The sequence below is a fragment of the Melozone crissalis genome, unplaced genomic scaffold, assembly GCF_028551555.1.
Source record: "Melozone crissalis strain CALT ecotype California unplaced genomic scaffold, PUWL_Pcris_2 ptg000448l_1, whole genome shotgun sequence".
In the NCBI taxonomy this organism is placed as follows: Eukaryota; Metazoa; Chordata; class Aves; order Passeriformes; family Passerellidae; genus Melozone; species Melozone crissalis.
The window spans coordinates 1-24,110 of NW_026536170.1; the positions used below are offsets into that span (position 1 = coordinate 1).

General features: G+C 61.8%; 2 protein-coding genes across 2 annotated transcripts; both read right to left on the reverse strand.

Annotated features, from left to right (window-relative positions):
- Positions 1–574: 574 nt before the first annotated feature.
- On the reverse strand, positions 575–5,184 carry BCKDHA (branched chain keto acid dehydrogenase E1 subunit alpha; the record flags this gene model as incomplete). The annotated part of the gene is made up of 6 exons (XM_054294995.1): positions 5,113–5,184; positions 3,981–4,133; positions 3,389–3,475; positions 2,653–2,761; positions 2,258–2,298; positions 575–704 (listed from the first exon to the last, which is right to left on the reverse strand). Coding segments are annotated over exons 1-6 (592 nt in total), but the record flags the coding sequence as incomplete, so codon positions are not given.
- Positions 5,185–7,066: 1,882 nt separating this feature from the next.
- On the reverse strand, positions 7,067–21,986 carry LOC128950124 (MAP/microtubule affinity-regulating kinase 4-like). Its single transcript, XM_054294996.1, has 20 exons — positions 21,936–21,986; positions 20,739–20,777; positions 19,214–19,444; positions 18,346–18,399; positions 18,188–18,236; positions 17,857–17,922; positions 16,616–16,686; positions 16,271–16,327; positions 15,367–15,603; positions 13,322–13,441; positions 12,697–12,796; positions 12,500–12,609; positions 11,759–11,918; positions 10,965–11,227; positions 10,531–10,622; positions 9,559–9,852; positions 8,859–8,938; positions 8,221–8,265; positions 8,065–8,126; positions 7,067–7,879 (listed from the first exon to the last, which is right to left on the reverse strand). The coding sequence occupies exons 1-20, from the start codon at positions 21,984–21,986 to the stop codon at positions 7,067–7,069; spliced, it is 2,994 nt and encodes a 997-aa protein (XP_054150971.1).
- Between the last annotated feature and the right edge of the window lie 2,124 nt (positions 21,987–24,110).

Here is a 24,110-nt window from a genome sequence, read left to right on the forward strand (position 1 = left end):
AAAAACGAGAAAACTTGCCACTGGGAAATACAGGGGGATTCGGGGGGAAAAATCCCGGATTTTTTCGTTGGGAGGAAAAGGGGGAAAAAATAGGGAACTTGGCGAAAACTGACGGAATTTGTCATTGGGAAAAGCGGGGGGGATATGGGGAAAAAATAAGGGAGTGTTGGGGAAATGGATTTGGGGCAAAAAGAAGGGGGATTTGGGGGAAAAAGGTTTGGGAGAAAAGGGGGTGGGGGGATTTAGGAAAAAATTGCAGGAATTTTGCATTGGGAAGAATGGGGAGGTTTGGGGAAAATACTCGAAATTTTCCATTGGGAAGAATGGGGAGGATTTGGGGAAGAATGGGGAAAAAAGGGGAACTTTGGGGGAAAAAGGGGGGGGATTTGGGGATAAAAGGGGAGGAATTTGAGTAAAAAGGGGGAAATTTGGGGAAAAAAGGGCAGGAAAAAAGCAGAAATTTCGGGAAAAAAGGGCAGGAAAAAAGCAGAAATTTCGGGAAAAAAGGGGGGAAATTTTGGGAAACAAAGGGGGGGGGTCCCAGGGGGCCGGGTGCCGCCCCCAGGTGCGTCACCTTGCGGGATCTGCGTGGCCAGCGGGGACGAGATGGTGACGAAGTGGCGCTCGCGGCAGCCGTAGTGCACCGGCATCTGGCGGCCCTTGCCGGGGTCGCGCGCGTTGCCGTAGCACTGGGCCATGAACAGCTCCAGGGGGTACCCCGCGGTACAGCAGCACACCTGGGCACAGGTAAGGGAACACCTGTGACACCTGTGACACACCTGTGTTACACCTGGGTCACACCTGAGTTACCTATGTAACCATGAACAGCTCCAGGGGGTACCCGCGGTACAGCAGCACACCTGGGCACAGGTAAGGGAACACCTGTGACACCTGTGACACACCTGTGTTACACCTGGGTCACACCTGAGTTACCTATGTAACCATGAACAGCTCCAGGGGGTACCCGCGGTACAGCAGCACACCTGGGCACAGGTAAGGGAACACCTGTGACACACCTGTGACACACCTGGGTCACACCTGAGTTACCTATGTAACCATGAACAGCTCCAGGGGGTACCCGCGGTACAGCAGCACACCTGGGCACAGGTAAGGGAACACCTGTGACACACCTGTGACACACCTGGGTTACACCTGGGTCACACCTGAGTTACCTATGTAACCATGAACAGCTCCAGGGGGTACCCGCGGTACAGCAGCACACGCTGGGCACAGGTAAGGGAACACCTGTGACACCTGTGACACACCTGGGTTACACCTGTGATACACCTGTGTCACCTGGGTTACATCTGTGTTACATGTGAGTTACACCTGAGTTACCTATGTAACCATGAACAGCGCCAGGGGGGTACCCGCGGTACAGCAGCACACCTGGGCACAGGTAAGGGAACACCTGTGACACCTGTGACACACCTGTGTTACACCTGGGTCACACCTGAGTTACCTATGTAACCATGAACAGCTCCAGGGGGTACCCGCGGTACAGCAGCACACCTGGGCACAGGTAAGGGAACACCTGTGACACCTGTGACACACCTGTGTTACACCTGGGTCACACCTGTGTTACCTATGTAACCATGAACAGCTCCAGGGGGTACCCGCGGTACAGCAGCACACCTGGGCACAGGTAAGGGAACACCTGTGACACACCTGTGACACACCTGGGTCACACCTGAGTTACCTATGTAACCATGAACAGCTCCAGGGGGTACCCGCGGTACAGCAGCACACCTGGCGACAGGTAAAGGAACACCTGTGACACCTGTGACACACCTGTGACACACCTGTGTTACACCTGGGTCACACCTGAGTTACCTATGTAACCATGAACAGCTCCAGGGGGTACCCGCGGTACAGCAGCACACCTGGGCACAGGTAAGGGAACACCTGTGACACCTGTGACACACCTGGGTTACACCTGTGATACACCTGTGTCACCTGGGTTACATCTGTGTTACATGTGAGTTACACCTGAGTCACCTATGTAACCATGAACAGCGCCAGGGGGTACCCCCGGTACAGCAGCACACCTGGGCACAGGTAAGGGAACACCTGTGACACACCTGTGACACACCTGTGATACACCTGGGTCACACCTGAGTTACCTATGTAACCATGAACAGCTCCAGGGGGTACCCGCGGTACAGCAGCACACCTGGGCACAGGTAAGGGAACACCTGTGACACACCTGTGACACACCTGTGTTACACCTGGGTCACACCTGAGTTACCTATGTAACCATGAACAGCTCCAGGGGGTACCCCCGGTACAGCAGCACACCTGGGCACAGGTAAGGGAACACCTGAGTCACCTGTGTCACCTTTGTTATACCTGTGTTACACCTGTCACCTGCGTCACCTGCTCTAACTGGGCCATGAACAGCTCCAGGGGTACCCACAGTACAGCAGCACACCTGGGGACACAGGTAAGGGTACCTGTGTCACACCTGTGCCTCACCTGTCACACCTGTGTCACACCTGTGTCACACCTGTGTCACACCTGAGCACACCTGTCCCTCACCTGCCTCGCGGGTACTGCCCGAACACCAGGTCACTGCTGTCCAGGGCGGCTCACCTGTCACACCTGAGCACACCTGTGTCACACCTGAGCACACCTGAGCACACCTGTCCTCACCTGCCTCGCGGTACTGCCCGAACACCAGGTCGTTGCTGTCCAGGGCGGCGGCGCTGCCCACGTGCGTCCCCTCCTCGCCGTAGTTGGTCATGTAGAACGAGATCCGGCCCTGCGCAGGTGAGACAGGTGAGACACAGGTGAGACAGGTGAGACAGGTGAGACAGGTGAGACACAGGTGAGACACAGGTGACACAGGTGAGGCACAGGTGAGACAGGTGAGACACAGGTGAGGCACAGGTGAGACAGGTGAGACACAGGTGAGACACAGGTGAGACACAGGTCAGACAGGTGAGACACAGGTGACACAGGTGAGACACAGGTGAGACAGGTGAGACAGGTGAGACACGGGTGAGACACAGGTGAGACAGGTGAGACACAGGTGAGACAGGTGAGGCACAGGTGAGTCCCCAAGGTGAGTCCCCCAGGTGAGACAGGTGAGACACAGGTGAGACACAGGTGAGACACAGGTGAGACAGGTGAGGCACAGGTGAGTCCCCAAGGTGAGTCCCCCAGGTGAGACAGGTGAGACACAGGTGAGACACAGGTGAGACACAGGTGAGACAGGTGAGGCACAGGTGAGACAGGTGAGACACAGGTGAGGCACAGGTGAGACAGAGGTGAGACAGGTGAGACACAGGTGAGACACAGGTGAGACAGGTGAGGCACAGGTGAGGCACAGGTGAGACACCAGGTGAGACCCCAGGTGAGTCCCCAGGTGTGCCCAGGTGAGGCTCACCTGTCGCTGGGACTCGTACAGGATCCTGTCCATGGTGTTGAGCAGCGTCATCGTCTTGTAGAGCTTCAGCACCTGCTCCTTGGGCAGCTGCAGACAGGGGGGACAGGTGAGGGACACGGGGGACAGGTGGGACAGGGGGGACAGGTGAGGGACACGTGAGGGACAGGTGGGACAGGGGGGACAGGTGAGGGACACGGGGGACAGGTGGGACAGGGGGGACAGGTGAGGGACACGTGAGGGACACGTGAGGGGCACCTGGGCAGGTGGGACCTGTCCCGTGTCACCTGTCCCTGTCTGTCCATGACCTGGTACACCGGGATCCCAGGTGTGTTACCTGTCCCAGGTGTGTGTTACCTGTCCCAGGTGTATCCCAGGTGTGTGTTACCTGTCCCAGGTGTGTGTTACCTGTCCCAGGTGTATCCCAGGTGTGTGTTACCTGTCCAGGTGTGTCTCACCTGCGGATCCTCGGACTGGCGGATCACCTGTCCCTGCCGGTCCATCACCCGGTACACCGGGATCCCGGCTGTGTTACCTGTCCCAGGTGTGTGTTACCTGTCCCAGGTGTGTCTCACCTGTCCCAGGTGTGTCTCACCTGCGGATCCTCGGACTGGCGGATCACCTGTCCCTGCCGGTCCATCACCCGGTACACCGGGATCCCGGACAGCACCTGGGGCTGGATGAACTCGAGGCGTTCGGCGAACTCGGCCGAGGCCCCGGGGAACTGCGGCCGCTCCTCGGGGGAGCCCTGGGGGACACAGGGGACAATGGGGACAATGGGGGACATTGGGGGGATTGGGGACAATGGGGACATTGGGGGGATTGGGGACATTGGGGGGACATTGGGGACAATGGGGACAATGGGGGGACATTGGGGGGACATTGGGGGACAGTGGTGACATTGCGGGGACACAGGGGACATTGGGGGCGTTGGGGACATTGGGGTGACACCGGCTAACTGCGGCCGCTCCTCGGGGGAGCCCTGGGGACATTTGGGGACAATGAGGGGACATTGGGGACATTGGGGACATTGGGGGGACACCGGGAACTGCAGCCGCTCCTCAGGGGAGCCCTGGGGACATTGAGGGGGACAATGGGGACCCTGGGGTGGTTGTCCCCTCATTGTCACCCCTGATGTCACCCCCCAATGTCCCCTCATTGTCCCCCCAGTGTCACCCCCCCAAAATGTCCCCAAATGTCCCCTCATTGTCCCACACCAATGTCTCTGGTGTCCCCTCCCTGTCCCCTCACTGTCAGCCCCCCAAATGTCCCCAGTGTCCCCTGGTGTCCCCTCTCTGTCCCCCTCTCTGTCCCCCTCACTGTCCCCCCCAAACGTCCCCCAATGTCCCCTCTCTGTCCCCCTCACTGTCCCCTCATTGTCACCCCTCAATGTCCCCAGATGTCCCCCGATGTCCCCGGTGTCCCCTCCCTGTCCCCACTCACTGTCACCCCCCCAAATGTCCCCAGAAGTCCCCCAGATGTTCCCCCCTGTCCCCGCTGTCCCCTCCCCGTCCCCGTCCCCACTCACGGTCCCCTCATGGTCACCCCCCAAATGTCCCCCAATGTCCCCCTCCCTGTCCCCACTCACTGTCACCCCCCCATTGTCCCCCGATGTCCCCAATGTCCCCTCCCTGTCCCCACTCACTGTCACCCCCCCAATGTCCCCCGATGTCCCCCGCTGTCCCCGCTGTCCCCGCTGTCCCCTCCCCGTCCCCGTCCCCACTCACGGTCCCCAGGAGCCGCCTCGGGCCCAGCCCCGGGAGCCGCCGCCGCCACCGCAGCGCCCGCAGCGCCGCCATCTTCCCTGAGGGCGTGGCCTAACGCCGCGCCGCGCGCTGATTGGCTGCGCGGGGGGGCGGCGGTGCGGTCGCAGGGATCTGATTGGCTGCGCGGCCTGAGGGGGGAGCCACGCCCCCGATGGGCTCGTGAGGGACTGGTGTGGCCACGCCCACTGAGCGGTTGGGGGCGTTGCAGGGGTTGGCCCCGCCCACTAAATAGCCAAATAACGGAATATCTAATGGCCACGCCCCCTAAACGGCCATATAAGGGAATAGTCAATAGCCACGCCCCTAAATGGCCATATAATAGCCAATTAGCCACGCCCCCTTAATGGCCATATAGCACAGTATATAATGGCCACGCCCCCTAAACGGCCATATAAGGGAATAGTCAATAGCCACGCCCCCTAAATGGCCATAGCCACGCCCCTTAAAAAGCCACATAAGGCAATACCTAATAGCCACGCCCCCTTAATGGCCATATAAGGGAATTCCTAATAGCCACGCCCCCTTAATGGCCATATAAGTGTGGGTGCTGTTGTTGGCCACGCCCCTTCAGTGACATCGGGGGCTCCGCCCACCCCCCAAATTTCCCAAACTCCAAATTCCCCAAACCCCGCCCACCACGGGGACCCCACCCCAAATTCTCCCCCAACTCCAAATTTCCCCTCCCCGAAATTCCCCAAATCCCCCAAATTCCACCCCAAATTCCCCCCCTCCCCCACCCTGAGGACCTCCAAACCCCCACCCCAAATTCCTCCCATCCCAAACCCCCTCAAATTCCCCAAGTCCCCCCTCCTCAAATTCCCCAAATCCCCCCTCCTCAAATTCCCCAAATTCCCCAAATCCCCTCTCACATCACACCGTGGGTAGGGGTCCCGAGGTTTATTTTGGGGAGGGGTCGAGGGGGGATTTGGGGGGGGGGACAATTCAGGGCAGGAATAACTTAAAAATGGGGGCGGGGTCTCCGGGGGGGTGGGCGGGGTCTGGGGGAGGGGGCGGGGCCGTATTTACATCTGTACAAGGTGGGGGAGGGGGGGGGCTGCAGGTTATTACTGGGGAGGGGTCCCCAAAATGTTGGCACCAGAATTTTGGGACCCCCCCCAAAATTACCCCCGACCAACCCCCTCCCCCCCCCCCCCCCCCCAAAAATGTCCTGGGGGGGGTCCCAGCGCCGCTGGTCCTGAATTTGGGGAGGGGTCCCGAATTTGGGGAGGGGTCCCGGGGCTGCCGAATCTATGGGGGGGGTCCTGGGGTTCCCAGGGGGGTCCCAGAGGGTCCCCGATTTTCCTGGGGGGGTCCTTGGGGGTCCCGGTGCTGCTGCAGGTGTTGGGGGGGGGTCCCCAGGGCTGGTTCTGGGGGTCCTGATCCAACTCTGGGGGTCCCAGGGGTTCTGATCTGGGTCTGGGGGGTCCCAGAGGGTCCCAGCCTGGGCCTGGGGGTCCCAATCTGGTTCTGGGGGGGTCCTGATCCAGTTCTGGGGGTCCCAGTCTCGTTTTGAGGGGGTCTCAGGGGTCCCAATCTGGTTCTGAGGGGTCCTGGGGGTCCCAATCTCATTTTTGGGGGGGTCCTGAGGGTCCCAATCTCATTCTTGGGGGGTCCTGGGGGTCCCAGTCTCATTCTTGGGGGGTCCTGGTCCAGTTCTGGGGGTCCCGGGGGGGGTCCCAAGGCAGCTCCAGGGGTCTCGGTCTCAATCTTGGGGGGTCCCGGGGGTCCTGATCCAGTTCGGGGGTCCCGGTCTCGTTCTTGAGGGGGGTCCTGGTTTGGTTCTGGGGGTCCTGATCCAGCTCCGGGGGTCTCCATCTTGGGGGGGTCCCAATCTGGTTCTGGGGGTCCTGGGGGGGTCCTGGTGCAGCTCCGGGGGTCCCGATCCGATCCTGATCCGGTTCTGGGGGTCCCGCTCTCAGTCTTGGGGGGGTTTTGAGGGGGGGTCGCGGCCCAGTTCTGGGGGTCCTGATCCGGTTCTGGGGGTCCCCAGGGGGGTCCTGGTGCAGCTCCGGGGGTCCCGATCCAGTTCTGGGGGTCCCGCTCTCAGTCTTGGGGGGTTTTGAGGGGGGGTCCCGGCCCAGTTCTGGGGGTCCCGATCCGATTCTGGGGGTCCCAGGGGGGTCCTGGGGGGTCCTGATGCAGCTCCGGGGGTCCCGTCCTGGTCCCGGTCCAGTTCTGGGGGTCCTGATCTTGATCTTGGGGGGTCCCCGGTCTCGTTCTTAGGGGTCTCGGTCCAGTTCTGGGGGGTCCCGTTCTGGTCCCAGTCCGGTTCTGGTGGTCCCGGGCCATTTCTGGGGGTCCCGCTCTCGTTCCTGGGGGGTCCCGATCCAGTCCTGGGGGTCCTGGGGGGTCCTGGTCCAGTTTTGGGGGTCCTGATGCAGCTCCGGGGGTCCCAGTCTGGGTTTGGGGTCCCGGTCTCCATCTTGGGGTCCCAATCCAGTTCCGGGGGTCCCGTGTGGGTTCCGGTCCGGTTCTGGGGGTCCCGGGTGGGGGTCCCGGGGGGTCCCGATCCAGCTCCGGGGGGTCCCGTCCCGGTTCTGGGGGTCCTGATCTGGTTCTGGGGGTCCCGATGCAGCTCCGGGGGTCCCGTTCTGGTCCCGGGGGTCCCGTTCCGGTTCTGGGGGTCCCAGTCTCGTTCTTGGGGGGTCCCGATCCAGCTCCGGGGGTCCCGTCCCGGTTCTGGGGGTCCTGATCTGGTTCTGGGGGTCCCGATCCAGCTCCGGGGGTCCTGGTCCGGTTCCGGGGGTCCCAGTCTCGTTCTTGGGGGGTCCCGATGCAGCTCCGGGGGTCCCGTTCTGGTCCCGGGGGTCCCGTTCCGGTTCGGGGGGTCCCGGTCCCGGGTGGGGGTCCCGGCGGGGGTGGATGGGAATTGGGGGGGGGGGGGCCCGAAGGAGCCCCTCCCCCCCCCATCACAGCCCCCCCCCCTCGGAGCAGCCGGGGGGGCGGCTTCCGCTTGATCCCCAGGTAGATGGCAACTGGGGGGGGGGGAGGGGACAGGTGAGACCGGGGGGGGTCCCCGAGACCCCTCCCCAAATATGGGGGGGGGGATGGGAGAGGGGCGGGACCCACCTTGCGAGCGCAGGTCCCCCGATTCCCGCAGGTTCGTCTGCGACCCTGGCGAGGGCAGGGGGCAGAAAGGTGGGGAGGGGGTCAAGGGGGGGGGGTGGGACCCCCCCCAAAAAATCCCCCCAAAAACCCCCGCAAAAAATCCCCTCAAAAATTAAAAAAAAAAAAAAAGAAATTCCCCAAAACCCCCCCCACAAAAATATATTCAAAAACCCACTAAAATATAAAAAATAAAATAAAATTTAAAAATCCCCCCAGAAATCTAGGACAGGTGACACTGGTGCCCCAGGTGTCCCCAGCTGTGCCCAGGTGTATCCCAGGTGTGCCCAGGTGTGCCCCAGGTGTATCCAGGTGTGCCCCAGGTGTGCCCCAGATGTCCCCAGGTGTGTCCCAGATGTCCCCAGGTGTCCCCAGGCGTGTCCCCAGGTACCCCAGGTGTGCCCCAGGTGTCCCCAGGTGTGCCCAGGTGTCCCCAGGTACCCCAGGTGTGCCCCAGGTGTCCCCAGCTACCCCAGGTGTTCCCAGGTGTGCCCCAGGTGTGCCCCAGGTGTTCCCAGGTGTGCCCCAGCTACCCCAGGTGTGCCCCAGGTGTGTCCCAGGTGTTCCCAGGTGTGCCCCAGGTGTGCCCAGGTGTCACTCACGGATTTTGGCGGCTCCGGGGCCGGGCGTGGCCGAGACGCAGCGATTGGAGCTCTGCCGGCGGGAGGGGTCAAGGGACACCCTGGGCAGGTGAGAGAACAGGTGAGATACAGGTGAGGGACAGGTGTGCCCAGGTGTGCCAGGTGTGCCCCCTCACCTGCGGCTCAACTCGTGCTCAGGTGTGTCTGACCCCCCAGGTGTATTTTTGGGTGTGCCCAGGTGTGCCAGGTGTGCCCAGGTGCGCCATGCTCACCTGCGGCTCAGTTTGGAGGTGATCTTGCTCAGGTGTGTCTGACCCCCTCAGGTGTATCTCAGGTGTATCTCAGCTGTGCCGAGGTGTATCTCAGGTGTGCCCAGGTGTGCCCCCTCACCTGCGGCTCAGTTTCGAGGTGATCTTGCTCAGGTGTGTCTGACCCCTCCCCAGCTGTACCCAGGTGTATATTTGGGTGCCCCCAGGTGTGTTTAACCCCCCCAGGTGTGCCCAGGTGTGCCCCCTCACCTGCGGCTCAGTTTCGAGGTGATCTTGCTCAGGTGTGTCTGACCCCTCCCCAGCTGTACCCAGGTGTATATTTGGGTGCCCCCAGGTGTGCCCAGGTGTATCCCAGGTCTGTTTAACCCCCCCAGGTGTATCTCAGGTGTATCTCAGGTGTATCTCAGCTGTGCCCAGGTGTATCTCAGGTGCCCCCAGGTGTGCCCCCTCACCTGCGGCTCAGTTTCGAGGTGATCTTGCTCAGCAGCGTCGCCGTGGGGCGGGGCCGGGGGGAGGAGCCGGCGCTGGGCGGGGGCGGGGGCGAGGCGGGGGGCGGAGCTCCCGAGGCCCCGCCCCCCCGGCGGCTCCCGGCGGTTCCGGTGCCGGTTCCGGTGGAGGCCCCGCCCCCCCCGTGGAAGGTGCTGCGGGCGGAGCAGCCGCGGGCCAGGTGCGCCAGGTGAGCCCCGCCCAGGTGGGCCCCGCCCAGCGAGTGGCTGGAGGGGGAGGGCGGGGGGCGGGACGGCAGGCTGCGGGGAGAGTGACGTCATTGGTGATGCAACCGGTGACGTCACACACGGGTGACGTCGGACACACCCACAGGTGATGTCACAGGTGAGCCCCGCCCAGGTGAGCCCCGCCCAGGTGAGCCCCGCCCAGGGAGTGGCCGGAGGGGGAGGGCGGGACGGCAGGCTGCGGAGAGAGTGACGTCATTGGTGACGTCAGAGGTGATGTCATACGGGTGGCGTCACAGGTGACATCACAGGTGAGACCCACAGGTGACGTCAACAGTGACGTCAGAGGTGATGTCACACAGGTGGCATCACGGGCGACATCAGACACAACCACAGGTGACATCACACTGACAGGTGACGTCACACACACAGGTGACATCGCAGGTGACGTCCCACACCCACATGTGACGTCATAGGTGATGTCACCCACAGGCGACCCCACCCCCCAGCCCCATAGTGGGAGGGGCACAGGTGGCACTGCGGTGATTTGGGGTGAATTTTGGGTGATTTTGGGATGGATTTGGGGGTGCCCAGGTGTGCCCAGGTGTGGCACTCACCTGTCCTTGCCGTTGGGCAGCAGCAGGTGGGTTTGGGGTGATTTTGGGGTGGATTCTGGGGTATTTTGGGTGGATTTGGGGTGATTTTGAGGGGATTTCAGGTGTGCCCAGGTGTGCCCAGGTGTGCCAGCCTCACCTGTCCTTGCCGTTGGGCAGCAGCAGGTGCCGCTCCCCCCCCGAGCACACGTAGGTGTTCCTGCGGCCCATCACGCTGGGGGGCACGTGGGGCTGGGGGGGGCACGGGGGGCACCTCAGCTCACCTGGGGCCACAGGTGTGCCCAGGTGCCCCCCCAGGTACCCCCCAGATGTGCCCAGGTATCCTCAGGTGTTCCCAGGTCCCCCCAGGTGTGTGCCCAGGTATCCCCAGCCCTTCCAGGTGTGCCCAGGTGTACCCAGGCATCCCCAGGTGTGCCCAGGTGTGCCCAGGTGTGTAACCCCCCCCAGATGCCCCCAGGTGCCCCCAGGTGTGCCCAGGTGTATCCCAGGTGTGTAACCCCCCAGGTGTGCCCAGGTGTGCCCAGGTGTGCCCAGGTGTGTAACCCCCCCAGGTGTGCCCCCAGGTGTGCCCACCTGTCCGTCCAGGTGCCTCTCGGGGATCTCGGCCTTGTTGGGGTTGTGGGCGCTGCTGACCAATGGGCTGCAGGGAGGGGGGAGGGGCGGCCCGGCCCCGCCCCCACCGCCCCTCCCCCCCCCTCCTCCTCCGGAGCCCCTCCTGGGGGGCGGGGCCACGCCCCCGGCCACACCCCCGGCCACGCCCAGCTCCGAGGAGGGGGGAGGGGCAGCTGAGGGGGGGCTGCGGCGGGGGGGAGGGGCGGCCGAGGGGGCGGGGCCACCTGCGGGGTCAAAGAGGGGTCACTGAGGGGTCACACCCCCTCAGGACCCCCCCCAATGTCCCCAAATATCACAAAATGTCCCAAAATATTCCCAAAATGTCCCAAATCCCCCCATTGTCCCCAATGTCCCCAAGTGTCCCAAAATGTCCAAAAAAGTCCCCAAATATTCCCAAAATGTCCCCAAATGTCCCCCAACCCCCCCAATGTCCCCAACGTCCCCAATGTCCCCAATGTCCCCAATCCCCCCAATATCCCCCCAGTGTCCCCCAATGTCCCCCAATGTCCCCAATGTCCTCAATCCCCCCAATGTCCCCCCAATCCTCCCAATGTCCCCCAATATCCCCCCAGTGTCCCCCAATGTCCCCCAATGTCCCCAATGTCCTCAATCCCCCCAATGTCCCCCCAATCCTCCCAATGTCCCCCAATGTCCCCCCAATGTCCCCCAATGTCCCCAATGTCCCCAATGTCCCCAATGTCCCCCCAATCCCCCCCAATGTCCCCAGTGTCCCCGGTGTCCCCGGTGTCACTCACAGAAGTCGCTGTGCCGCCGCTGCCGGTGGTGGCCGCCCCCGCGCTGTCCCTTGCCGTGCGACGTCCCCGACGATGTCCCCGACTTGGTGGCACCATTGGGAGCCTCGGCCGAGCCCCGGGGCCGCGACAGGGACAGGGACAGCGAGGTGCCACCCTCGGGCTGTCCCCGACGGGGGCACAGTGTCACCAATGTCCCCAATGTCCCCAATGTCCCCAATCCCCCTCAGTGTCCCCAATGTCCCCAGTGTCCCCAATCCCCCTCAGTGTCTCCATTGTCCCCATTGTCCCCAATGTCCCCTCAGTGTCCCCAGTGTCCCCAATGTCCCCAATCCCCACAATGTCCCCAATCCCCCTCAGTGTCCCCGATGTCCCCAATGCCCCCAATGTCCCCAATCTCCCCAATGTCCCCTCAGTGTCCCCAATGTCCCCAATGTCCCCAGTGTCCCCAGTGTCCCCACTATCCCCAATGTCCCCAATCCCCACAATGTCCCCAATCCCCCTCAGTGTCCCCAGTGCCCCCAATGTCCCCAATCCCCCCAATGTCCCCAATCCCCCTCAGTGTCCCCAGTGTCCCCAATGTCCCCAGTGTCCCCAATCCCCCCAATGTCCCCAGTCCCCCTCAGTGTCCCCAGTGTCCCCAGTGCCACCCACCTCTCCGCGCCGCCCCAGCAGCAGGTACGTGGCCATGTCCCCAATGTCCCCAATCCCCCCAATGTCCCCAATGTCCCCAGTGCCACCCACCTCTCCGCGCCGCCCCAGCAGCAGGTACGTGGCCGTCACCTCGTTGTACTTGTGGGTGCTCAGCGCCTCCTTGATCTCCTCCCGCGTGTAGCCCATGCCCACCATCACCTCTGCGGGGACAGCGGCGTCACCAATGTCCCCAAGGTGTCCCCGGGGCGTCCCCAAGGCGCCCCCCCCCCCCCCCCGTGTCCCCTCACCGATGCGCTTGGTGTCCCCAAAGTCCTCCTGGGGCTCCGTGTAGGGCGTCAGCTCGTCGCCCTCGTAGCCGATGTTGATCCACTTGTCCTTCATGATTTGCTGATTGGGGACATTGGGGACATTTCGGGGGGACATTGGGGGACATTGGGGACATTGGGGGCATTGGGGGCATTGGGGGCATTGGGGGGGTATTGGGGACATTGGGGACATTGAGGGACATTGGGGCCATTGGGGACATTGGGGGCATTGGGGGCATTGGGGACATTGGGGGACACTGGGGACATCGGGGGGGTATTGGGGACATTGGGGACATTGAGGGACATTGGGGCCATTGGGGACATTGGGGGCACTGGGGGACACTGGGGGGATTTGGGACATTGGGGGGACATTGGGGACACTGAGGGACATTGGGGACATTGGGGGGCATTGGGGACATTGGGAACACATTGGGGGGACATTGGGGGGCATTGGGGGGACATTGAGGACACACTGGGGACATTGGGGACAGCAGGGGACACTGGGGACACAGGATGTTCCCACAGCCCCAAATCCCCCCAAAATCACCCCAAATCACCCCAAAACCCCCCCAAACCCCTGTGGGGACCCCCCGGAGCCCCCCGGTACCTCGAGGGTGCAGCGCTTGGCGGGGTTGAGCACCAGGAAGCGCCGCAGGATGTTCTCGCAGTCCGTGGACATGTAGAAGGGCACGCGGTACTTGCCCCGCAGCACGCGCTCCCGCAGCTCCTGGGGGCACACGGGGTCACACGGGGTCACACGGGGTCACTGGGGGCAGCCGGGGTCACACGGGGTCACTGGGGTCACTGGGGGCAGCCGGGGTCACACGGGGGTCACACGGGGTCACTGGGGGCAGCCGGGGTCACACGGGGTCACTGGGGTCACTGGGGGCAGCCGGGGTCACACGGGGGTCACACGGGGTCACTGGGGTCAGCCAGGGTCACATGGGGTCAGTCGGGGTCACCCAAGGTCAGTCGTGGTCAGTTGGGGTCAGTCGGGGTCAGTCGTGGTCAGTTGGGGTCAGTCGGGGGTCAGCTGGGGTCACTCAGGGTCAGTGACCACGCAGTGACCAAGAGGTGACCACGGGCACCAGGACGTCACCAGGCGGTGACAGGAGGTGACCGCGGGTGACAACCGGCACCGGTCACCTCCAGGCCACGCCCAGCAGAGTGACCACTGACCCCGCGGGACCTCCGGGGTCACACGGCGTGGCGGAGGACGGTCAGGACCGAGTGACCACGCAGTGACCAGGAGGTGACCACAGGCACCAGGAGGTGACCGGACAGTGACCAGAAGGTGACAGTCACCACACTGACCACTGACCAGATGACCCCAAGCTCCAGCCACAGCCCCTTGGGGTCACAGCAGGTGACCAAGGAGTATCAAGACCGAGTGACCAGGAGGTGACAGCAAGTGACCAAACAGTGACCAGGAGGTCACCACGAGGCTCCCAGCGGTCACCTTGAGGTTGTGTCCGCCGAAGGGCAGCGAGCCACTGACCAGCGTGTACAGGATGGCCCCCAGGCTCCAGATGACCACACAGTGACCACGCGGTGACCAAACAATGACCACATAGTGACCACGCAATGACCACACAGTGACCCAACAATGACCACGCAGTGACCGCACAATGACCACGCAATGACCACGCAGGCTCCCAGCGGTCACCTTGAGGTTGTGGCCGTCGAAGGGCAGCGAGTCGCTGACCAGCGTGTACAGGATGGCCCCCAGGCTCCAGATGACCACACAGTGACCACGCGGTGACCAAACAATGACCACATAGTGACCACGCAGTGACCCAACAATGACCCCGCAATGACCATGCAATGACCCAACAATGACCACGCAATGACCAAACAATGACCACACAGTGACCACGCAGTGACCAAACAATGACCCAACAATGACCACGCAATGACCAAACAATGACCACACAGTGACCACGCAGTGACCAAACAATGACCACGCAGTGACCACGCAGTGACCCAACAATGACCACACAATGACCACGCAGTGACCAAACAATGACCACACAGTGACCACGCAGTGACCAAACAATGACCACGCAGTGACCACGCAGTGACCCAACAATGACCGCACAGTGACCACGCAATGACCAAACAATGACCCAACAATGACCACGCAATGACCACACAGTGACCACGCAATGACCACACAGTGACCACGCAATGACCACACAGTGACCCAACAATGACCACGCAGTGACCGCACAATGACCACGCAATGACCACGCAATGACCACGCAGTGACCCAACAATGACCACACAATGACCACGCAGTGACCCAACAATGACCACACAATGACCAAACAATGACCACACAGTGACCCAACAATGACCACACAATGACCACGCAACGACCACGCAATGACCCAACAATGACCACGCAATGACCACACAGTGACCCAACAATGACCACGCAGTGACCGCACAATGACCACGCAATGACCACGCAGGCTCCCAGCGGTCACCTTGAGGTTGTGTCCGTCGAAGGGCAGCGAGCCGCTGACCAGCGTGTACAGGATGACCCCCAGGCTCCAGATGACCACACAATGACCACGCAGTGACCCAACAATGACCACACAATGACCAAACAATGACCACGCAATGACCACGCAGGCTCCCAGCGGTCACCTTGAGGTTGTGTCCGTCGAAGGGCAGCGAGCCGCTGACCAGCGTGTACAGGATGACCCCCAGGCTCCAGATGTCCACCTCGGGCCCGTCGTACTTCTTGCCCTGGAAGAGCTCGGGCGCGGCGTAGGGCGGTGAGCCGCAGAACGTGTCCAGCTTGGAGCCGCGCGAGAACTCGTTGCTGAACCCGAAATCCGCGATCTTGATGTTGGCGTCGGCGTCCAGCAGCAGGTTCTCGGCCTGGGGACATTTGGGGACATCGTGAGGGACATGGGGACATTGTCACAGGAATGGGGACATTGTCACAGGAATGGGGACACTGGGATGGGGACGCTGGGATGGGATCTCGGTGTCAGTGTCCAGCAGCAGGTTCTCGGCCTGGGGACATTTGGGGACATTGTGAGGGACATGGGGACATTGTCACAGCAATGGGGACATGGGGACATTGTCACAGGAATGGGGACACTGGGATGGGGACGCTGGGATGGGATCTCGGTGTCGGTGTCCAGCAGCAGGTTCTCCGCCTGGGGACATTTGGGGACATCAATGGGGACACGGGGACATTGTCACAGGAATGGGGACATTGGGACAGGGACACTGGGATGGGGACACTGGGATGGGATCTCGGTGTCGGTGTCCAGCAGCAGGTTCTCGGCCTGGGGACGTTTGGGGACATCAGTGGGGACATGGGGACAGCAGCACACGGACACCAGGACAGGGACACCAGGACGGACACGGGGACATTGGGATGGGGACAATGACACCAGGACGGGCACGGGGACACCGGGACGGACACGGGGACGTTGGGATGGGGACAATGACACCAGGACGGGCACGGGGACACCGGGACGGACACGGGGACAGTGACACCAGGACGGGGACGCGCGGTGCCACCCCCGTGTCCCACCTTGAGGTCCCTGTGCACGATGTTCTTCTGGTGGCAGTAGTGCACGGCCGAGACGATCTGGGGACACAGGTGGCACTGTCACCGCGCGTCCCCACGGCGGCCCCAACCCGTCCTTGATGTCCCCAACCCTCCCAGGATGTCCCCAAATCTCTCCAAAATGTCCCCAAACCCCCTCAGGATGTCCCCAACCCATCCCTGATGTCCCCAGCCTATCCCTGCTGTCCCCAAACCCCCCAAAATGTCCCCAAAGCCCCCCAATGTCCCCAAAGCCCCCAAAATGTCCCCAAACCCCCCAAAATGTCCCCAAAGCCCCCCAGTGTCCCCAAACCCCCCCGATGTCCCCACCTGTCGGAACTTGGCCCGCGCCTCCTTCTCCTTCATCCTCCCGTGGGACACCAGGTAATCGAACACCTCACCTGGGGGGACACACCTGGGTGAGGACACCCCAAAAAACCCCAAAATATCCCAAAATATCATCCCAAAATATCATCCCAAAATATCCCCCCAAATATCCCCCCAAAAATCCCCCAAATATCCCCCCAATCCACACCAGGTAATCGAACACCTCACCTGGGGGGACACACCTGGGTGAGGACACCCCAAAAAACCCCAAAATATCCCAAAATATCCCCCCAAAATATCATCCCAAAATATCCCCCCGAATATCCCCCAAAATATCCCCCAAAAATCCCCCAAATATCCCCCCAATCCACACCAGGTAATCGAACACCTCACCTGGGGGGACACACCTGGGTGAGGACACCCCAAAAAACCCCAAAATATCCCAAAATATCCCCCCAAAATATCATCCCAAAATATCATCCCAAAATATCCCCCCAAATATCCCCCCAAAATATCCCCCAAAAATCCCCCAAATATCCCCCCAATCCACACCAGGTAATCGAACACCTCACCTGGGGACACACACAGAGGGATCTCGGTGCTCCCAGGTGTCCCCAAAGCCCCCCCAGGTGTCCCCAACGTCCCCAGGTGTTCCCAATGTCCCCAGGTGTGTCTCAGGCTGTCCCCAGGTGTGTCTCAGGGGTCCCCCAGGTGTCCCCAGTGTCCCCAGGTGTGTCTCAGCTGTCCCCAATGTCCCCAGGTGTCCCCAATGTCCCCAGGTGTGTCTCAGGCTGTCCCCAGGTGTGTCTCAGGCTGTCCCCAGTGTCCCCAGGTGTGTCCCAGGTGTGTCTCAGCTGTCCCCAATGTCCCCAGGTGTCCCCAATGTCCCCAGGTGTGTCTCAGGTGTCCCCAGGTGTGTCTCAGGTGTCCCCAGGTGTCCCCCAGCTGTCCCCAGGTGTGTCTCAGCTGTCCCCAGTGTCCCCAGGTGTGTCTCAGCTGTCCCCAATGTCCCCAGGTGTCCCCAATGTCCCCAGGTGTGTCTCAGCTGTCCCCAATGTCCCCAGGTGTTCCCAATGTCCCCAGGTGTCCCCAGTGTCCCCAGGTGTGTCTCAGGCTGTCCCCAGTGTCCCCAGTGTCCCCAGGTGTGTCTCAGCTGTCCCCAATGTCCCCAGCTGTCCCCAGTGTCCCCAGGTGTGTCTCAGCTGTCCCCAGTGTCCCCAGGTGTGTCCCAGGTGTGTCCTCACCTGCGCTGGCGTACTCCATCACCAGGTACAGCGTCTTCTCCGTCTCAATCACCTCAAACAGCTTCACTGCAATGGGGCGGGGGGCGTCGGGACCACTCCCCAAATTGGGGACCCCTCCCCAAATTCTGGGACCCCTCCCCAAATTACAGAGCCCCCTGCCCACCCCTGGGACCCCTCCCCAATTCCTTGACTCCTCCCCATTTTTGGGACCCCCTCCCAGGACCCCTCCCCATTTTGTAACCCCTCCCCACCCCCAGGACCCCATTTTGGGGACCCCTCCCCAATTTGGGGACCCCTCCCCAAATTGGGGACCCCTCCCCATTTCTCTCACCGATATTGGGGTGGTTCAGCCCCTTCATGATCCGAACTTCCCGAAAGAGCTGAGGGGGGGGAAAAAGGGTCAGGGGGGGCTGGAGACCCCTCCCCAAATGGGGAGACCCCTCCCCAAACCCCCGGGACCCCTCCCCAAATGGGGAGACCCCTCCCCACCTTCTGCAGGCTGGTGGGGTTCAGCTGGGTCTTGTCGATGATTTTGATGGCGACCTGAAATTGGGGAGGGGGCGCTGAGGGGACCCCAGAGACCCCTCCCCAAATTCACCTGGGACCTCCCTGGCTCCCCCAAGTAACCTGAGACCCCTCCCCAATATTTACCTGAGGCCCCTCCCCAAATTCACCTGAGATTGCCCCCAAATTCACCTGAGACCCCTCCCCAAATTCACCTGAGACCCCTCCCCAATTTCACCTGAGACCCCTCCCCAAATTCACCTGGGATTGCCCCCAAATTCACCTGAGACCCCTCCCCAAATTCAGCTGAGACCCTCCTGGGACCCCCAAATCCCCCCTGAGACCCCCAAAACCCCCTCAAATCCCCCCAAAACCCCCCAGAGACCCCTCCCCAATTGTGTGAGACCCCTCCCACCTCCTCAAATCGCCTCATAGCCCCTCCTTATCACCCCAAATCGCCCCCAAACCCCCTCAAATCCCCCCTGAGCCCCCTCCCCAAATCCCAAATCACCCCTAAACCCCCTCAAATCCCCCCTGAGCCCCCTCAAATCTCCCGAGCCCCCTCCCCAAATCACCCCTAAACCCCCTCAAATCCCCCCTGAGCCCCCTCAAATCTCCCCTAAACCCCCTCCCACCACCTCAAATCACCTCAAGCCCCCTCCCCAAATCCCAAATCCCCCCTAAACCCCCTCAAATCCCCCCTGAGCCCCCTCCCACCTCCTCAAATCGCCTCATAGACCCCTCCCACCACCCCAAATCCCCCCCCAGGACCCCCAAAACCCCCTCAAATCCCCCCAAAACTCCCCAAAATCACCTCAAGCCCCCTCCCCAAATGCCTGGGACCCCTCCCCACCTCTCTCCCGGTCAGGACGTGCCGCGCCAGCTTGACCTTGGCGAAGTTGCCCTTGCCGATGGTGCGCAGCAGTCGGTAGTTGCCCACGTGGGGAGGGGGCTCCTCGGACCCCCCCCCCAGGGAGTTCCGGCCCCCCCGCGGCGGGGGAGGGGCGGCCCCGGACCCCCGCCCCGACCAACCGGCGCCGGGGGGAGGGGGCTTGTGGGGGGGGGCGCTGCCCCCCGGGCCCGGCTATGGGGGGGGGAGAACAGGGTGAGACCCCTCCCCAAATTAATGTAACAGTGAGACCCCTCCCCAAGTTAATATATAACAGTGTGAGACCCCTCCCCAAATTAATATAACACTGTGAGACCCCAATTATCACTGTGAGACCCCTCCCCAAATTAATGTAACAGTGAGACCCCTCCTCAAATTAATATATAACAGTGTGAGACCCCTCCCCAAATTAATATAACACTGTGAGACCCCAATTATCACTGTGAGACCCCTCCCCAAATTATCACCCCGGGCTTGTCAGGGTGGGCGGGCGCTGCCCCCCAGGCCCGGCTGGGGGGGGGGAGAACAGTGAGACCCCTCCCCAAATTAATGTAACAGTGAGACATTGACACCAATTATCACTGAGACCCCTCCCCAAATTAATGTAACACTGTGAGACCCCTCCCCAAATTAATGTAACAGTGAGACCCCTCCCCAAATTAATATATAACAGTGTGAGACCCCTCCCCAAATTAATATAACACTGTGAGACCCCAATTATCACTGTGAGACCCCTCCCCAAATTAATGTAACAGTGAGACCCCTCCTCAAATTAATATATAACAGTGTGAGACCCCTCCTCAAATTAATATATAACAGTGTGAGACCCCTCCCCAAATTAATATAACACTGTGAGACCCCTCCCCAAATTGATATAACACTGTGAGACCCCTCCCCAAATTATCACCCCGGGCTTGTCAGGGCGGGCGGGCGCTGCCCCCCAGGCCCGGCTGGGGGGGGGGAGAACAGTGAGACCCCTCCCCAAATTAATGTAACAGTGAGACATTGACACCAATTATCACTGAGACCCCTCCCCAAATTAATGTAACAGTGTGAGACCCCTCCCCAAATTAATATATAACAGTGTGAGACCCCTCCCCAAATTAATATAACACTGTGAGACCCCTCCCCAAATTAATATATAACAGTGTGAGACCCCTCCCCAAATTAATATAACACTGTGAGACCCCAATTATCACTGTGAGACCCCTCCCCAAATTATCACCCCGGGCTTGTCAGGGCGGGCGGGCGCTGCCCCCCAGGCCCGGCTGGGGGGGGGAGAACAGTGAGACCCCTCCCCAAATTAATGTAACAGTGAGACATTGACACCAATTATCACTGAGACCCCTCCCCAAATTAATATAACACAGTGAGACCCCTCCTCAAATTAATATATAACAGTGTGAGACCCCTCTCCAAATTAATATAACACTGTGAGACCCCTCCTCAAATTAATATAACACTGTGAGACCCCTCCCCAAATTATCACCCCGGGCTTGTCGGGGCGGGCGCTGCCCCCCGGGCCCAGCTATGGGGAAGGGGGGGAGAACAGTGAGACCCCTCCTCAAATTAATGTAACAGTGAGACCCCTCCCCAAATTATCACAGTGAGACATTGACCCCAATTAGCACAGTGAGACCCCTCCTCAAATTAATATATAACAGTGTGAGACCCCTCCCAAATTAATATAACAGTGAGACCCCTCCCCAAATTATAATAATGAGACATTGACCCCAATTATCACTGTGAGACCCCTCCCCAAAACACCACAGAGAGATCCCACACAAAATATCACAGTGAGACCCCTCCCCAAATTAATATAACATTGTGAGACCCCTCCACAAGTTAACATATCACAGTGAGACCCCTCCCCAAATTATCACAATCCCCAATAATCGCTGTGAGACCCCTTCCCAAATTATCATGGTGAGACCCCTCCCCAAAATACCATAATGACACCCTCACCCAAATTATCACAGTCCCCAATTTAATGTTGACACGAGACCCCTCCCCAAATTATCAGGGTCAGCCCTGAGAACCCCCTAAAGCATCACAGTGAGACCCCCTCCCCAAATTACCACAGCAAGACCCCCACCCGAATTATGGGATCACCCAAATTATCACAGTGAGACCCCTCCCCAAATTAATGTCACTGTGAGACCCTCACTCAAATTATCACTGTGAGACCACTCCCCAAATTAATGTCACTGTGAGGCCCCTCCCCAAATTATCACAGTCCCCAACTATCACTGTGAGACCCCTCCCCAAATTAATATCACAGTGAGACCCCTCCCCAAAATACCACAGGGAGATCCCCACACAAAACATCACAGTGAGACCCCTCCCCAAATTATCACAGTCCCCAATTTAACATCACTGTGAGACCCCTCCTCAAATTATAATGCCACTCTTGGGACGCCCACCCCAATTATCCCAGTGAGACCCCCACCCGGATTATGGGGACACCCCCGAGACCCCACCCAAAATAATCTCAGGGGGGTGAGACCCCCACCCAAAACCCCCTCAGACCCCCCCCAAAATCTCAGGGTGAGACCCCAGACCCCTCCCGGTCCCTCCCGGTCCCTCCCGGTACTCCCCGGTACCGGCCCAGCCCCTCCCGGTCCCTCCCGTTCCCCCCCCCCCCCACCCAGGCCTACCGCCGTCCGCTCCCCCCTCCCGCTCTCACCGTCTCCGCGTTCCGCTCGTTGCCCGCCGCCAGGGCGGAGCGCGAGGACATGGTCCCGGCCCGGGGGGCACCGGAAGGCGGCACCGGGGGGCACCGGAAGGGGCGGTCCCGTTCCCGGGGGTGGGGTGTGGGGGGGTCCCGTTCCCGTTGCCGTTACCGGGGGGGCCGGGCCGGGGCGGCCATGGCGGCCATGGCGCCGGAACCGGAAGCGGGGCGGCGGCGGAGTGGGCGGGGCTTTGACCGCAAAAGGAGAGCGGTTCTGAGGGCTTGGCCACGCCCACGGAGGGGAGAGGGCCAATCGGGAGGCGGCGTTGCGGCATGGAGACAGATGGGCACGCCCCCTGAGGGGGGCGGGGTTAAAGGAGGGTGGTGAGCGGTGATTGGCTGCGCTCTGGCCAATGGGGAGGGAGAGCGGGGTTTGATGGGTGATTGACGGGGGAGGGGTCACGTGGGGCGGGCGGGGGTCGCCTGGATCGCACCTGGGGTCACGTGGGGTCACCTGTGTCACATTTGGGGTCACCTGAGGTCACCTGTGCCACCCTCGGGGTCACCTGTGCCACCTGTGTCACATCTGGGGTCACGTGGGGTCCCCTGTGGGGTCACCTGTGCCACCTGTGTTACCCCTGTCACCTCTGTGTCACACCTGGGGTCACGTGGGTCACACCCGTGTCACGTGTGTCGCCTGTGCCACCTCTGTGCCACACCTGGAGTCACCTGCATCACACCTGAGGGCACCTGTGTCACCTGTGGGGCCACCTGTGTCACCTCAGTGCCACCTGGGTCACACCTGGGGTCACCTGGGTGTCACACCTGGGGTCACCTGTGCCACCCAGGTCCCCTCCCCAGTGTCACCAGTGTCCCATCCCGTGTCCCGCTGTCCCCAGTGTCCCCTCCCGCTGTCCGCAGTGTCCCCTCCTAGTGTCCCCAGTGTCCCCAGCGTCCCCTCCCGCTGTCCCCGCTGTCCCCGGTGTCCCTGCTGTCCCCTCCCGCTGTCCCCGCTGTCGCCTCCGGGTCCCCCTGCCCTGTTCCTGCTGTCCCCATTGTCCCCCTTGTCCCCTCCCTGGTGTCCCCAGTATCCCCAGTGTCCCCATCCTGCTGTCCCCACTGTCCCCGCTGTCCCCTCCGGGTCCCAGGGTCCCCAGTGTCCCCAATGTCCCCGATGTCCCCAATGTCCCCATTGTCCCCAGTGTCCCCTCCCGGTCCCCGCTGTCCCCAGTGTCCCCAGTGTCCCCAATGTCCCCAGTACCCCCAGTGTCCCCATCATCCCCAATGTCCCCGCTGTCCCCTCCCCGCGGCGCTCCCGGAGCGGAACCGGGGCTGACCCTGCCCGGCCGGGGAGGCCCCTCCGGGGCGGCGCTTCCTGAGGAAACGCGGGGGGCAGCGGTGTCACCGCCGGTGTCGCCAGTGTCACCAGAGACACTGCCGGTGCCACCAGTGTCACCGCAGGCACCGCTGGTGTCACCGCAGCACAGCCAGCGTCACCGGTGTCACCGCAGGCACCGCCGGTGACACTGCCAGCACCGCCGGTGTCACCGCACCGCCACCAGCGTCACCGCAGGCACGGCCGGTGACACCGCTGCCACCTCCGGTGTCACCGCAGCCACCACCGCTGAAGCCACCGGAGCCACCGGTGTCACCGCAGCACCGGCAGTGCCACCGGAGCCACCGGTGTCACCAGTGCCAGCGCCACCAGCGCCGCCGGAGCCACCGGTGTCACCGCAGCTCCGCCGGTGTCACCAGAGCCACCACAGCTAAAGCCACCGGAGCCACCAAAGCCACCACAGCACCGCCGGTGTCACCGCAGCCGCCGTCGCTAAAGCCACCGGAGCCACCGCCGGTGTCACCAGAGCCACCACAGCCGCCGCCGGTGCCCCCGGAGCCCCCGCGCCGCTCCCGGGGGTCTCCGTCCTCCCGCCTGCCGCGTCCCCTCCGTGTCCCCCCCTCTGTCCCCTCCGTGTCCCCTCCGCTGTCCCCTCGCTGTCCCCTCGGTGTCCCCTCGTCCCCCGATATCCCCGGTGCCCCTCGGTGTCCCCGCTGTCCCCCCGGTGCCATCCCCGCTGTCCCCTCGGTGTCCCCTCGGTGTCCCCGCTGTCCCCTCCGGTGCCCCCCCGCTGTCCCCTCGGTGCCATCCCCGCTGTCCCCTCGGTGTCCCCTCGGTGTCCCCGCTGTCCCCTC

Bases quoted from the DNA above. Each gene is read 5' to 3' on its own strand.
- LOC128950124 (XM_054294996.1), bottom strand. From the start codon at position 21,986: ATGTCCTCGCGCTCCGCCCTGGCGGCGGGCAACGAGCGGAACGCGGAG. The intron at 19,445-20,738 runs GTGATAATTTGG...CCCCCCCCATAG, and splicing joins CCCGCCCCGACAAGCCCGGG to CCGGGCCCGGGGGGCAGCGC. The intron at 15,604-16,270 runs GTGGGACACGGG...AAATGTCCCCAG, and splicing joins TCGTGCACAGGGACCTCAAG to GCCGAGAACCTGCTGCTGGA.